The following is a 15276-nucleotide window of genomic DNA, read 5'->3' on the forward strand; positions in this document are numbered from 1 at the left end:
ATTGAATATAGGTGCAGTGACTGATCTTCAAACGAATTTCCTGATTTTAAATGCAGAGACCAAGTCACATCCTCAGCTCCCTAGACAGTGACTGTCGTGTATCCATCATGGAATGAAATAGAAACGACTGCCTCGCATAAATTATGCTTTATGGAGCTGCTGATGACATAACAAAACACCAAGCCAGTTTTTAAAGGACTTTACATTGTACCCAATGAATGTCACGACCAGATAAGGAATCTCCTCAAGCAAAATCATTTGTGCTTCCTAAATCATTTTAGACTTGTCTATACTGTGCATACAGAAAAAAGGGTCGCAACATATCTTTCTCAAATATCATTTATTAATAACAATTGGATAGAAAATGTACAAGTTGAGACGAATGCAGCATGATCAACAAAGAAGGTTGAGAAAAGGTGTGAAGATTCTCATACCAAGAGTCCAAATCAAGGTCCAAATGGTACAACTATTAAGGCTGTACGATAGCAGGTCAGCGGAATAAATGACTGAACGAAGAGTTGATGGCTCTGGCAAGATAGATTAACTCATCTAAGTAGACATTTCGGTATGCACTTCAGTTCCACAGCTGATATAAACCACGTTATACCAGAATCAAATAGTTGATAAGCCAATCATTTTACCCCAACTATTCATAGAACTTGATCAATTTTATTTCTTTGCCAAGCAACAGAACAATCATTCTGAACAGAAATTCCAGAAACTGGTATTCTGTGTCTTGTGCCATGAAGAACCTGCAATAACATTCACTTCTTTCAATGATTTATCCTTTTATGAACCACATGATGAACTCTTCCAAACCTTCCGCTTCAAACTGCACCAGGAAATCAAGATATTCATTAAACTTAAAGCTTAATTTACCTGCCATCAAAATAAACACCAGAGATGTAGACAATTCACTTATAGCCACCAATTGTTACTGATGGATAACCCCACCATACTGTATTAAAATTATTAGTAAAACCAATTTGATCAACAACGAGCAAGTCTTTTTTTAACCAGGTGAACACATGCATCTAACCTCTTGGTGATACCACAAGGTTCCAAGTGGAGTTATCTTACTGCTTGACCGGTGTGTTTAAATTCATCAGAGTTATCCTAACAATTGTGCTGAAGTAGGGTACAGCATTACATTAGTCACTACCTAAATGTGCTTTATAAGCTCTTCCACCAGATTCCATAGCGAAGCTCTAAGTCATCAGCAAAGGCTTAACATGATCTCGAACAATTATATCAAAATAACCATCTAATGAGCTTATTTACTAATCATCTTAGTTCTTTGGTAGAATAAAATATATAAAAAAATCTGATTATACAAATAACTGTGTAAGTTGGGAAACTTATCGGCTTTCAATGAATTCTATGAATGGAAACCTAGAATATCTAAAAATAGTGCCGAATTAATGATTAATTTCATTGAACAGATTAAGAAATAAACAATCTGGAAATGGAATACTCCCTCCTTTGATTTCTCCAGATCAGACAAACAATATGGGGCGATTTGCTATGCTTCGTACAATGTAATCGGAGTGCCCCAGCTTAGAGTAGAGATAGAAAGTGTGGTCAGACCATATGATAAGGTGACAGAACTGACAATAATTACCACCACACTCACTCTGACAGGTCTGACCTTGAGGTGTTAGACTTTAGGTTACATCATGTGTACAGAGTTTGTGGTCGATATCTCCAAAGTGACAGACGTTTAGCTGAACAGCCAAATTAGGCCATACTTCTGTGACCTTAACACGAATGTCAAATCAAGTAGGTGGGTTATACATCATGTATCTTTAAAAGGTGTAGCCTTCCTATGGTAAGAATTTGGATCAATAAAGTGGAGGAATACGGAGGTCAAAGATTTGAACACAAATCACAGATTGACTACAATCATTACAATAATGTCCTGAAATGACTTTCTGAACCCAAAACTACAAACGCCAGTGTTCCCCTAAATATTTTCAGGTTCCGACGTATTCTGACACAGGTGGGTTAATTAGCTACTGTCAACAGTGAAATTTCCTGAAAGTTAACTTTTTTATGTTCAAAAATTATCAACCTAAGGGTTCATCATAAATGAAATTGACCAATTCAGGAAGATTGATGGGGAACCTTATCGCCACAGGCAGCTGCTGTTATCGTTTGCAGTAGTCAAATACAATAGATTTCCAGGCCATGTCAAGTCCCTGTTAATTTTATTCATAGAATTTTCCAAATTGTAATTGTACTGCCACCTTCTGGATGTAAAATTCCTCATCGATGTGAAATGTCAAAGTGGCAAATATGTAAGTTTCACGAAATACCAAGGTCTACAGTAGGCTTACGTCTTCTCTACTTTTTATTTGCTTGATTTACTTAACGCCAACCCACTATCCGGGCGAACACCTTTCAAAACAGGTCCAATCAACAGAAATATGTACAGCTTAGAAAATGAATCACATTTTACAATTCACCTTGAAAAGATTTTTTTAGTTCATTATGCTACATTTACAGCAAAGCAACTGTTACATTACTTACTTGCAATAGGTCAACAAAGATGTCTGAACATTATGTTTTAAAACTTAGTAGGGGAAAGTTATGCCAGTTACATACAATGCAATTTTCAATCTACTATCAACTTGTCATTCCATACTAGTTATTATCTTCTATATATCAAGAAATATGAATTTCCCAGGACCAACTACATATACAACTTTACTTTGCATTACAAAGTTAAAGGTGTCTGAAAATAATGCCTGCGGCATGACACACTGGCCCAGCATTTATCTTGGTCATTCCTGTCTTAAGAAGAAGGTTCATTGGTGCTCTTGACTAACATCTGCAGATGAAGACACCTTTGTTGCCCATGGCATCATCTTATACCACATCTTCTGAAATTTCATTTAAATCATTTACATGTACATGTACGTAAAAATTTGTGTCTGGGTACACACCGGACACTTTCCTCAATTCATCTAGACAAATTAACATAACAGCCCAACAACATGGAATCATGGGACACAGATATCAACGGAACTATTTATCAGTAGACAATTATGTACTGAATGCTCATCTCTAACTTTAGATTCAGGGTTTAACAGGCTGGCCGTCACCTAAGCCAAGGATCACCAACCTTGTAACACACAGTGATGTACCATACAAACAATCTGGTAATGGTTGATAAGTGATTCTGACAATATGAACACGACATTATCTAACATGACAGTTTGACAATTGACATGTTATCAACCCTACAAAGACTTGGGGTACTTCGAGAGACTAATCTAATTTGACCCCTTTCAAGAAATGTGGGCAGATATTGGGTTCACAAAATAAAGAGGTCAACAGTTGACTGCACGCATGGAAAAGGCACAGGAATGATAAGCCGTTTTCATACAGTACTCAAATCAAACGTGAGTGTTCACGGAAGATATCCAAATTATGTTATCTGCCGATTGTTATTTAAATTCCTAACCAGTACAATGCCAACACCTGATTGATGTATTAATGATTGTAATAAAAATAGCTTTTTGTGATACTCATAATATACAAACTCACCACTCTCTGGCCTTGTCATATTTTCAGTTGAATCTTTTTTATTTAACAGCGCCCCCTGTACGTGTGAGGTATGTAGGTTCATACAGTTAAAGGCCCTGTTAATTTGTGAATTTGTGCTGTAAGTAGACATGCCAAAGCACTGAAACTAGCCATGCATGTTTTCATATCGGTGTGCAAATAATATTCATTGCATATTTACATTATTGGATAATCTCACATTCCAAATTTTGAATGAAACTGGCCTTTAATGCAGTGGCTTCATGCTTCACTGCTCCTTTATTGGATGGGCAACTTGTCACAACAAAGATTCTCAGGAAAATTGTCAAGACTAATGATGAGAAGAAGCCTAAAATTGAACTGTGTCCAGTCTTGAACATCCGGGCAATAGAAATTGTTCTACAAAAGTACAATTAAGGCAACTCCGACTTCGCCAGTAGTGCCTATCCAATTTAGTATGTACAGGGTGTCCCAAAGTGAGTAAGTACAGAAATGTGACAAAATCTTGACTTCTATGACCGATCATAACACCAATAGTACCATCTCAAATCTCTTAGAGTGTTACCATGAATGGCCATGTTAATACTGACTATATGCCACTGGAATTCATCAGTCTTACTATACGCCACAGAGCTCTCTTCGCTTCTTATTCACGAATTACCACTTTTGAGACACCCTGTATATTACACAATGTGACAACATGAATGAAACTGCAGAGAGGAGACGTGTTTGCTGGACAACACGTATCTACAGGACAAACAGACATATCCCATAATTCCATGGTAGGCAGTAAACACAAGAGACATATCGCGACACATCAGAGAATCAAGCATCTTGGTTTCTTCCCCTTGCCCTTTTCTTTAACCTTTTTCTCTTTCTGAAAAATATGGAAGATATAATAGTAATAACTTCTGGTAGTAGCCAAGTGACTCTGCCTCTGATGAAGGAGGTGTCCGATACAAGCTACAGTCCTTGTGGATGGGGGTCTTCCGCCTTTTTCAGGTCTCATTCCAAGGATTACGTAAAAAATGCAATGAAGGGACTTGCCGCAGATCACAAGCATGAGCCAGTCTTGGAATTGAACCCACGATGTTCAGACCATTGATGAGAGGCCAGTCCATCACAGGTTAACTTAGCCACTGATCTCCCTAGTACTTACATATTTTCTAATTTCCCTGACCAAGGTATAGAACGCATCATCGACACCGAGTCGAGTTTTTGCAGACGTTTCCACATATGGAATACTGTATCTGTCGGCCATTTGATTACCATTTTTTGTGTCTACTGTCCTTGTTGGAAGATCAACTTTATTTCCTACCACTGAAATGACATCATGCATAAAATTACAAAATGGGGGACACGAAATTTCTCCAATCAGCTGTCCTTTATAGTGGCGTTTTTTACCAAAACTAACTTATTTTCAGAACTTAGGTTTTAGAATAGCAACAAAATCAAATCTCGAATACATATCTTTGACTTAACAGACGTTTCCAAATATTTAAGGCTATTTCAGGCAACTTAAAACACTCATTCATTCTGTGGGAACCCAAATCACCACTCACAGCCATGAAAATTGGATAGGGTACATCATGATGCACCGCACTGTACAGTGCTGCTCTCTATTGAGAGAATATCCAGTAATGTTTGCCTTATTGAAAATGCTCACTGTGTATGTTCGTGTTATCACGTTGACATGTACAGAGGCAATTTTTTTTCTATTTACTTGTGGCACAGACAAGAATGATGCAAGCAAAAATGTGCCGTGACGATATTTGGTGTTTCGGTACTTCGGTACTTACAAACCATGGGCACCTCATCTGCATCTTTTACTCGCTTTATTTGTTCCCTGTATTGGTTTATATCTTCAAACGATTTGTTGTTGTTCACCGCGAACACGCAGAGAAAGCCTTCCCCGGTCCTCATGTACTGGTCTCGCATGGCACTGGAAGACAAAGCAATGAAATGTTCGATCAGGTTGCGGTCAAAACATCTCGGGTTTCTCACAACATTGATGAGGCCACAGAGTCCTTCTATATTGATTTGATACCGGTAGTTACAATCTCGAATCAAGTCTGCTTTCTTTTTATACTTGAGAAATTCAACGTAGGGATATTTTGACGTAGGTGGAAGGCAGAGTTTATCAGTTCATAAATTTGTCGAAAGCCCTCCGCTCTTCAACCGACCATAGCAAATCTTCAAGATATCATCTTCCTTGCGACGAAAGCCACTCATAAATCTTGCGAGTAACGTCACTCATAGTTTGAGAGAACCACTGAGAGTCAATTTGTCAGTTAGATCTGACAATGTTTGACGTGTGTGGTATCCTCAGCATAACATACTATCATGATGACTGTAATCATTATCTCCCATAGTTGATAACAGAGAATTGCAAGCTCATATCTCTGCTTTCAATGAATTGCAGATTTGAGGTCTTGTTTAACATTATCTATGATGCTGATGGGCTCAAACTTAAGGATTTGAAAGTTTCTGCATTACTAGTGTCTCTAGTTCGGTGCTAGTGATGTATTGCTGGAATCAAAATTTGCTCAACATATTGAATTGGGTAACATTGGACCAAAAATCATTATCCGAGATGTCAGAGGTTAATGTTGCATCCATGATGTCAGTCAACAAACGTAATTTTGGACTACTGTCTACACTGCCCCAACAGGAATCTAGAAGCTAGCCATTCTACCTGTATTCTTCTTGACCTGCCGTATCAAGGATGTCGAGAAGACATGTCTCTCCATCTATCACAACTTGCTTTCGGTAGGAATCCTCTAGCAACACAAATAGAAATATGTTATGAGATTTGAGATGCAATAAAATACCTGTATTCTTCTTGACCTGCTGTATCGAGAATGTCTAGAAGACATGTTTCTCCATCTATCACAACTTGCTTTCGGTAGGAATCCTCTGAAATCAGCAACACATGTAAATGAAAGCAGGACTGCACCAGGCACAGTAAGTCTGATACATCACTGAACCAAATACCACTGAGAGATGTGTGAAAGAACAGGGCTGACAGGATGCCCTACCAAGCATGGATACAGCAGCAAGTGGTTTTTGGCCATTTATGTGCCTTGTATTAGAGCTGTCTACACAACAAATCTACCTAATGCATTGTCAGCAACTGAAATGCTCTTGACCACATTATACCGCAACTGGTATTGAACGCATGCAATTATACAGGCTTACACTGAATCAGGAAGAGAACATATTCAAGTGCTACAACAAGAGGCAATATTATTCAGAAAGCTATGATGTAATGCAATACTTATCTTGGCAGTGCTTTACATTAATTCCTACTCATTCTGTCAACAAGCTGACGGTCACACTTGTCAAAACACTATTCATCAACTCACTTATTCTCTGCGCACACAAATCAATCAAGGAGATGGACTTCTCAGAAAATGCATTCGTGACCAACATTCTATCAATATTTTCTCTTTGCTGATTTGTGTAGACCTGTAATGGTGTGCAATCTATGGCCAATGTTGTATTGCTTTACCTTACGACCGAAAATTCTGCTTTTAGAAATCTTGAATGCTTTTGTGAGATTTATCATAAAAAGTCAGCTTGCATGGTTATTTCAGTCAAAGACAGCATTTAGAAAGGCTTTGGAATATGAAGAAACTTATGCCTTTCTTTCACTTCGAGAAACTTCGCAAAACAGGACTTACCTATTGTTGGATCATATTCTTCTACAAAACTGAAAACAGACAAGAAACACATTTTACTCTAAATATTTGAACTTCAAATTAGTCATGTTTAAACAAATTCCAGCAGGAATCCTGTTAACCCTGTGCAGTGAACAATTCAAAAGTGGGAAACTGGACATTTGTGGCACTAACTTCAGATCAAAGGCTTTAGAAATCCAAAATTCATTTCCTTCATACTCCACAGTCTTTTGATGAAAATGGACACTGAAAGCAGACCTTCTGAGATCCTCGAGAAATTGTTTCAAAATTAACTGTTCCTGTCTCAAAAATAATTTCAGGCATGCAGCCTGTATCAAATGACTGAAACTACAGGTGACTTAACCAGCTCAAAATGCTCACCATCATTAGTTTACATTACAGTTAGGGATACATTCCCCTGGCATGACCAAGCATTTTAGTTCCAACAGTTTTTCCAAACTACTGAGAGACATTTTTAGAAATAGGAGGACAAATTTTATGGCAGGTAAGGAGGCATGAATTGAAGTAATCTGCTTTTCATTTTAGGCGATTCGTAGAAAATACTTGATCCATCAAGCCTGGACCAGAGAGGGCATCCCATTCAGCCATAAGCTTGCGCAGGAGTCCATGCCAGCCAGGCCTCGGACGTTAGGATCGTAGCAGTGTGTTGCTGCTGTACTTACTGATTTTGAATGAGCTGTATCGTGAGGGCACTTTTGCCGACGCCACCAGCTGTAAGATAAAGAAGGAAAGACATGAATAAGACGCTACTTACTGGTTCTGTATTAACTGTATCGTGAGGGCACTTTTGCCAACGCCACCAGCTACAAGAGAAAAAGTGAACAGTATGAGACCAGTGGTTGTCTTGCCTGGTGCAACAACGCATTTTGACTCGACTAGTAGTCGCAATGCCAATGTATTGCGATTCATTGCAGTTTCTACAAGTTTTTTTATTTGCCATTTTTCAGGGTCAGACGATAAACCTTTTAATGTGAAGGATAGTAAAATGGCTATAAATGCTGATGCCGAAATATCTACAAAACTTTCTACAAAGCTGACAACTACGGATCATGTACTGAAAATTATCCTCAAACTTGTTCACACTTATATTCGTATTCAGCAAAGTATCTCCTCCAAACTTCGTCACAAAATGTCAATATTATTGTTCAAAGTATTGATTGGCGATAGTCAGTTTAGTAAACCTATATAATCCATTGATAGATATATCAGTTTACTCACCATGATATAGATTAGAATATGCCAAGTACATAATATTTCTACTCGACAGAAATTGTGCATGATCACCAAGCAGATGAGAGGGGGGAGGTCAAGTCAAGTTTGGCAAAAAGGCCAGGTAGGACTTGTGAGTGTGACCGGACCACAGGCTGGGCCAGGATTTTAAGAGGGAAAACCGTTTTTTCCAAATACATAAGGGCAAGTTATGGTTAATGCTGATGAAGTATACCAGCTCAGCTCGGGGTCAATTTAAAAGATTTTCTTCCAAAAGAGGTCATCATTCACAACCCTAACAACTCTAACTATGTCGCCCATGTAAACATTATGGGTCCGGTTTGACACCAGACATGAACGAACCACATCATGACATACATAGAATACCTCGGACAAATCCATTTACTTTAATAACCACAACCTCCTATTCAATTGTGACCAAATGCACCAGACAAAAACCGAGATTTCCCGAATCTTTTCCCTAACAATGATTTCCTGCTGTTGCCAAAGGGAACATGAAAGTTGATACAAAAATGATTGCACATTAAACTAGAGCTTCACCCTAAATATAGATTTTTTGTTTATATCATCATACAATAATGATTTGATGATTGTCGAGATATCAGGCAATGGTTGTGTGGTCATAACCAAAATACCGGATAAGATCACATAAGATGTGATGACTTGCTTGCATACATCTGTCATCGACCTGCTGATGTCATTGTCATACTCATACATCCAAGGTACCACACAGATTTCTATTTTCACAAAGCTTTCACTTTGAGGGGAAACATTCTCCTCAGCCTAGCGTTTCTATGGTGACGAACGCATCACGTTGGAAACCTTCAAGAAGCTTCAACAGCGTCTGCTTGCTGAGAGAGTTAATGCACGAGTTGCTTGGCATCAACATATGATGAAATTGGTGAAAACTGATGGAAAACCATGCTGAATCTAAACACGATGATATCTGTCCAAACGTGCAGCAGAAACTGTCTGCCAAAATTAGGCATTGTCCAATGCCAGTTGCTTGGCTTTTGGACAAGGTATCTAAAGTAACTGTAGATTATTAATACAATGCTCAATTGGTGGAGCAGTATGAGATTTTGTTGGTGGTGTAGTTCAATCAACGATTACGGAAGTTCCCACCGCAGATAACTTCGCTCACAATAATTTGACCTCACTACTTTCAGTATAATATTGTTGGATTTCATGGATTTAGTGCTTCAACACATGCAGAAGAACATTTGAGAATGCCGCTGACCGACGTCATGCGAGCTGAAAAAGATATCAAGAGTGAGATGAAATCAATTGTGGAGAGAGATTAAAATGAGGATGTGACTATGTGAGTCATCCACAAAAGGATACTGTTTATTTAACATCAGCGATACAGGACAGAATATGTCAGCCCTCCTCACTCTTTTATAACATGTAATCATATATTGCATTATGTCTTTTTTTGTAAGTGATACCGTAATTTCTTGTGCATAGAATACAGTGAACCACACTGAACTTCCAATTGAGAGGTGGTGGATTCAAATCCCTCCGAGTCTTGAGAACATAAACAGGCATAAATACGATACATGGCCGGCGACATGGAAGCGACACATCATCGATTCAGCCTGCCTCGATCATCAATCAGAATGATTGGATCCTCATTTTTTTAACGATTATGACTCATCAAAGTAATGTAGAGAAGGAACTGGTGATGGCAGATAAAAATCTCTGCAGATACAGCAGGGGTGGGTGGCGATGACGCCATGCATTGGCAAACTGGCTGATGCTCTGAGCTTCACCAGTATTTGTGAGTATATTTCCAGTGTAGCAACCTTGTGACAAGAAGCTGCATTACATTTCAATGTTATTGAGACCAATGATCATAATTTCTCCTGGGGACGTTATTTCCTCACACACCCAACCTGCAGCATCAGATTAAACTGGCATTGCTATGCTGCTACCTGTCTCGATCCTCCCTTGCCTATCAACTTATGACCCATGACATTTTTGTGCCACAAAAGGCCACCAGTGATAATGATATACATTGACATACAAACGATGAACAAATTTGTCTCTGCAGGTATCAATATAAACCTATCGACGTAAATCATATTTCGTCAACATAACACCTCGCGAGGTGTGCCCACAGAGAGCTAGTTTCAGTCAAGGGGAACACATCATAGTCAAAGAGAAAACATCAAGAATACTGATACAAGAACTTGACCATGTTGAAAGTGTGCTGGCAAAGAAAGGGTTAACCCACATTTGCCTAGATACCAGTCGTGATTTGAGGGAACCACTGGCATGCATGCGGGTGTCCTTGGTTGATGGGTGATTGAGCTTGCTCATGCACACCAAAGCAACCCCATACTCCAGCTACATTCTCTCAATCAATGCATGGAACTGCACGATGTTGAATGGATTATAGAGGTTCCTTCCTTCTTGCATCCATCATGGAAGTCAGTGTTGGTATGGTAACAGTCTCCTCTCATGCCTTTCCAAATATGCATAGTGAGTTGTGTCCCTCTCAGGATAGGAGGCTGGTTAGTTGGTGTTGCATTAGGGAGGGCATGTTCAAACAGTAACGCCCTCCTCTCGCTACATTCAATGGGTTAAAATAACTGAAGAATGTCCAATGGAAAGTGAGGTACTTGCCAAATATCACAAGCAATGAGCCTGCACAGAGTTAGGAACTCACAATATTTAGAAGATGAGTGCAACATCATTACAATGAGATCACACTATGCACCTGACAAAAATAGCCGAATAAAACTTCAAAGACCTGGAATTCATAATCGATACAAGAATCTATAGCCATGTAAAAATAGCTGCAAACAAGCCCAACCATGCTAAGAATACATGTATGTACCTCCTAAAATGCAACACACATACAATACAATTATTTGACATTGCCTGTGACGTCAACCAAGCGATGCCTTATTCTAAGCAATGTGTCAAAGATGCACCAGGTAGACTGAGGTGGCCCTCACAGCTGAAATGCCAAACATCACAACCTCACATCAGACGAGGTCACCGGTCAGGCACTCTGGTATTTTCGATCACAAAGGCAGGGCAATATCCCTTTAAAAATGCTAACCTTTTCTGTAAAATGTTAATTGGTGCTAATGAATTTCAATCAGCACCTCTATGCTGTTGTCGATAATGAATATACCAAGAGAAAGGCCCAGCAAAAAGTCACACATTGTGTAGGTTTGCAATCGGAAAAAACTCGACCCCTTCAACTCCTGAAGCCACACCTCAGAATATCTTTATTGGTTTTTCCCATACTTCAATCAGTTCATGTTGGCAAATGAGACTGAAGTGTCATGTAGTTGTGGGCGCAGTTCAAAGACTGATGTTCAGAATCGACATCAGCATCTGGCACTTTTGAGGCTGTGTGTGTGTTTTTGTGCTGGCTTTTATAGTGTAACCACGAGAGTCAAGACACAACGATGAGGACGGCTAACTGCTAGAACGGCATTGTCACTTTCATGGACAGAGACAAACACTTTTACAGGCCAACATGTACTTTGACCGCTGACATGCCAATATCTTACAACGACAATATCATTCAAGGGTCTTGACATAATAAAACCAAGGCACCTAGATCATTTACATGTATATGAAAGTACCACAGTCATGAGTGTAATGTAGGACCTAGTTTTTACCAGTAAATGGCTCTTAAATGATTGTTTTGGGTGACAGGAAAACCTTTTCAAAAATTCCGTTTTTATTTTCATCGAACTTCTGTACATTTTCAAACATATTCAAACTGCATGATTACAATGTAAACACTGTGTTTAAAATGAAGCCTTAACAACTCTTGACCCAAGTGTGAGATCAGCTGAAAATAAGTTTTTTCGCTGGAACAACCAAATTGTTCATCAGGGGCCAGAAATATCCAAGGGATTGATTGTGTGGTAACCCCGCCATAGTCATAGACTCATATAAACCCTACAGACTTTGACTTTTCATGGCCGATTCAACATCGTTGTTGAAACATAAAAGAAGTAGGGCATACACAAACACACATTAACAGAACTTGGCATAGCCTTGATTTTTCACGCACTGATTGCACAAAGTCTGTGACTGCTTGATCGGGTACACCTCATTCTAGTATGCACAGGCACTAGGCCTATTGGGTGGAGAACCAATTGAACCAAATATAAGTATGACACATTTATTTTACCAAATGGTTAGCCATGCCTGTGATCCCAGATCACCAGGAGACCACCAACCCTGTCACCTTTTTTGGAGTCCTATTGGGCAAGGTGGGGTTATTCTAACCTTCTGTAAAATGTTCTTTATTTGTCATGCAGTCCTGACTATAATGACCACATCAAATTCATTTTTCAGTAATAGCTGAACAACTGTAAAAGTGGTTTGGTCAGTGCAATGGCCAAAGCAGCCCGTTTGAAGTTTTCAAAAATGGGCTTAACCTTGATTGCCCGGCTAGAATTATCCCATCGGAACTGGGGGAAATCTAGCCCCTCAAATCCAGCATCATTAATTTTTTACACAAACATGGAGGTCATCTCTACACACTGATGGTGGACTCAAGCATTTTGTTTGTGAAAATCAAATGGCGCAAGGGTTATATGCAAACTATGTGTGTCAGGTGTCGCATACTAGTTGTATATTATGATATACCCTGGATATCTGGAACTAGGCCTAAATACACTACATACAGGTTTACATTTTTTTACTTCTGTTCTTACTTGCTGAGATATGAATAATGCTTATTACAATACATAGCTTAATTGCAAGCCGTACGCATAGTTGCCAGCGCTTCCAGTACATCTCACATACACACACACGACATCGCTCATTCCCACCAAATACCACATGTATTGGATTTTCTCAAGTTTCAGACGATGAAAAATTACACTGCCACTGCCTCTGGTCATTAACCAGACAAGGAGTCTTTACGGCCCAATCAAGCTATCGCCCGGCCGCGTATTTAACTATGCCGGTCTGCGCTTGTGATGGCGGACGCAGGTACTGTTGTAGGGAACTTGCAAGTTGTAGGGAACTTGCAATACCCGATTGTGTTCCTTGAATTACTGGTGATTGTGAATAAACTGAAGAATACTGATACATGCACTTGGAAACCAGCTCATCCTGCAACAGGCACAAGCTAGCTGACACATCTTGGGGTAGTGTCGCTTGACCCATAAGCCTCGCTAAAAACAGCCAACTACATGGATACATCAGCCCCATGGAGAGCAAGCTTAGCACAGACTAATGAGTAGTTGGGATAACCTTGAGAGCGGCTGCAGGTACACAGAGGTGAAAAAGTGACTTGGTTGATTGGCAATTCCCGATGGTGTTCCTCGGAATACCAATGAGCATATGTTTACTGGAAGCATGCTAAATACTCTTGAGAGATATTTTCTCAGAATTCTAGGCCGATCTTAGCATAATGCAGATGTAGGAGGAAACCACAGACCACAGAGGAAGCTGGAGGCCATCGAGGAATACTACGCAGTCAAAAACAAAGAAGGGAATTGAACCAAGCCACAAAAAGGTCAAGCCTAGGCCAAGGGATGACAGGGTGCCAAGGATTTAAATTTCACACCCTAAGTTTTTTAATCATTCTTTAACATTATAACAATGTAAATCAAGACAACTACATTAATCATTAATGTAGTTGTCTTGTTTAATGGCTCTGCTGGGACTATATACCAACAATGGGCAGAGGAAGCCATACATGTACTGTCACTCTCCATAATAAACTGGTCTAATTTCCACAGCCTCCACTCATAATTACTCAAGTTAATCAATAGTAGTCTTGTAGAATGTAATTATCTCATTGATCAAACACAATATGAGTGCCATACTGATGAATGGAGCCAATGCCCAAGGGGACAGACGGAGTAGCAAATCATGTAAGGTCAGGAAAACTTGAATAACTTCATCATGTTCATAGCAGATTGGTTTTCTCTGTAATCAACCAACTGGTCATGATTGCAGCCAACAACACTAAAGGGACTGCATAAATACCATAAGTACACTGTAACAACCGAATAAAGATTGTTTTCTCTGTGCTCCAACAGCACTGTCCACTAGCTGATCATCATCCAGCCCCCACGGCCGGCCACTAGATAGATGATGATGCTATCGCTACAACGTGCAATGTGGACTGTTATAGGCCTTTTCGAAGAAGATGAATCAGCGCCAAAACAAATCACATCTGTCAGACTTCGGACAATACAATGCCTAGAGACACGGTGACCCTTAGGTGAAATGCACGATGACTGGTCAAATTTCTTCGAATTCATCTAGGCCAAGCAGTAGCACCCAACGCAAACGACTATGTCCAGTCGTCATTAGGAATGTTTTGGAATACAGGATGACTGACTCAGTGACTGCACCGTGAGTCTATGGTCCACTATGTGTGAGGTTTAGAAGTAGGCCTACGGTACCCCAAGCACAGGCACTACATGTAAATTTTGTTCAGAAATACACTTCACTCTACACTTACAATACACATGTGTATACATTGTATACGAATACACAACAAAAAAAACCATCAATGAATATAAAGACTAAAAGATCGTCACTTACCCCCGACAACCACTAACTTATACTCGGTCATGACGCCGAAATGTTGTTTATCTAGTCAAAATGTCACTATTGTTACGTCGTGAATGGCATAGCAGAATAAATAAGCTGTATTTTGAGTGTGGTTTGTATCCGCGTTGAAGGAAAGCTCACACAACGCCCATGCACAATCGCTTCGAGACTAGCTCCGAGAAACTATCGGGATTTGGGAAATGAGATGCCGGCATTTTTGCTTAATTGGCAAGTACGAGGAAAATGGATG

General features: G+C 39.5%; 1 protein-coding gene across 4 annotated transcripts; it reads right to left on the reverse strand.

Annotated features, from left to right (window-relative positions):
• Positions 1–323: 323 nt before the first annotated feature.
• On the reverse strand, positions 324–15183 carry LOC135492058 (GTPase HRas). Of its 4 annotated transcripts, none has more exons than XM_064778191.1 (7): positions 15018–15183; positions 7910–7958; positions 7230–7258; positions 6242–6326; positions 5346–5488; positions 4706–4866; positions 324–4423 (listed from the first exon to the last, which is right to left on the reverse strand). In XM_064778191.1, the coding sequence occupies exons 1-7, from the start codon at positions 15046–15048 to the stop codon at positions 4364–4366; spliced, it is 558 nt and encodes a 185-aa protein (XP_064634261.1). In that variant the 5' UTR covers positions 15049–15183; the 3' UTR covers positions 324–4363. The 4 variants fall into 4 exon arrangements, with proteins under 4 accessions (XP_064634261.1, XP_064634262.1, XP_064634259.1 ...); XM_064778192.1 differs by lacking the exon at positions 6242–6326 and adding an exon at positions 6378–6462; XM_064778189.1 differs by lacking the exon at positions 7910–7958 and adding an exon at positions 8002–8050.
• Positions 15184–15276: the final 93 nt, after the last annotated feature.

This window comes from Lineus longissimus, chromosome 8 (assembly GCF_910592395.1).
Source record: "Lineus longissimus chromosome 8, tnLinLong1.2, whole genome shotgun sequence".
Lineage (NCBI taxonomy): Eukaryota > Metazoa > Nemertea > Pilidiophora > Heteronemertea > Lineidae > Lineus > Lineus longissimus.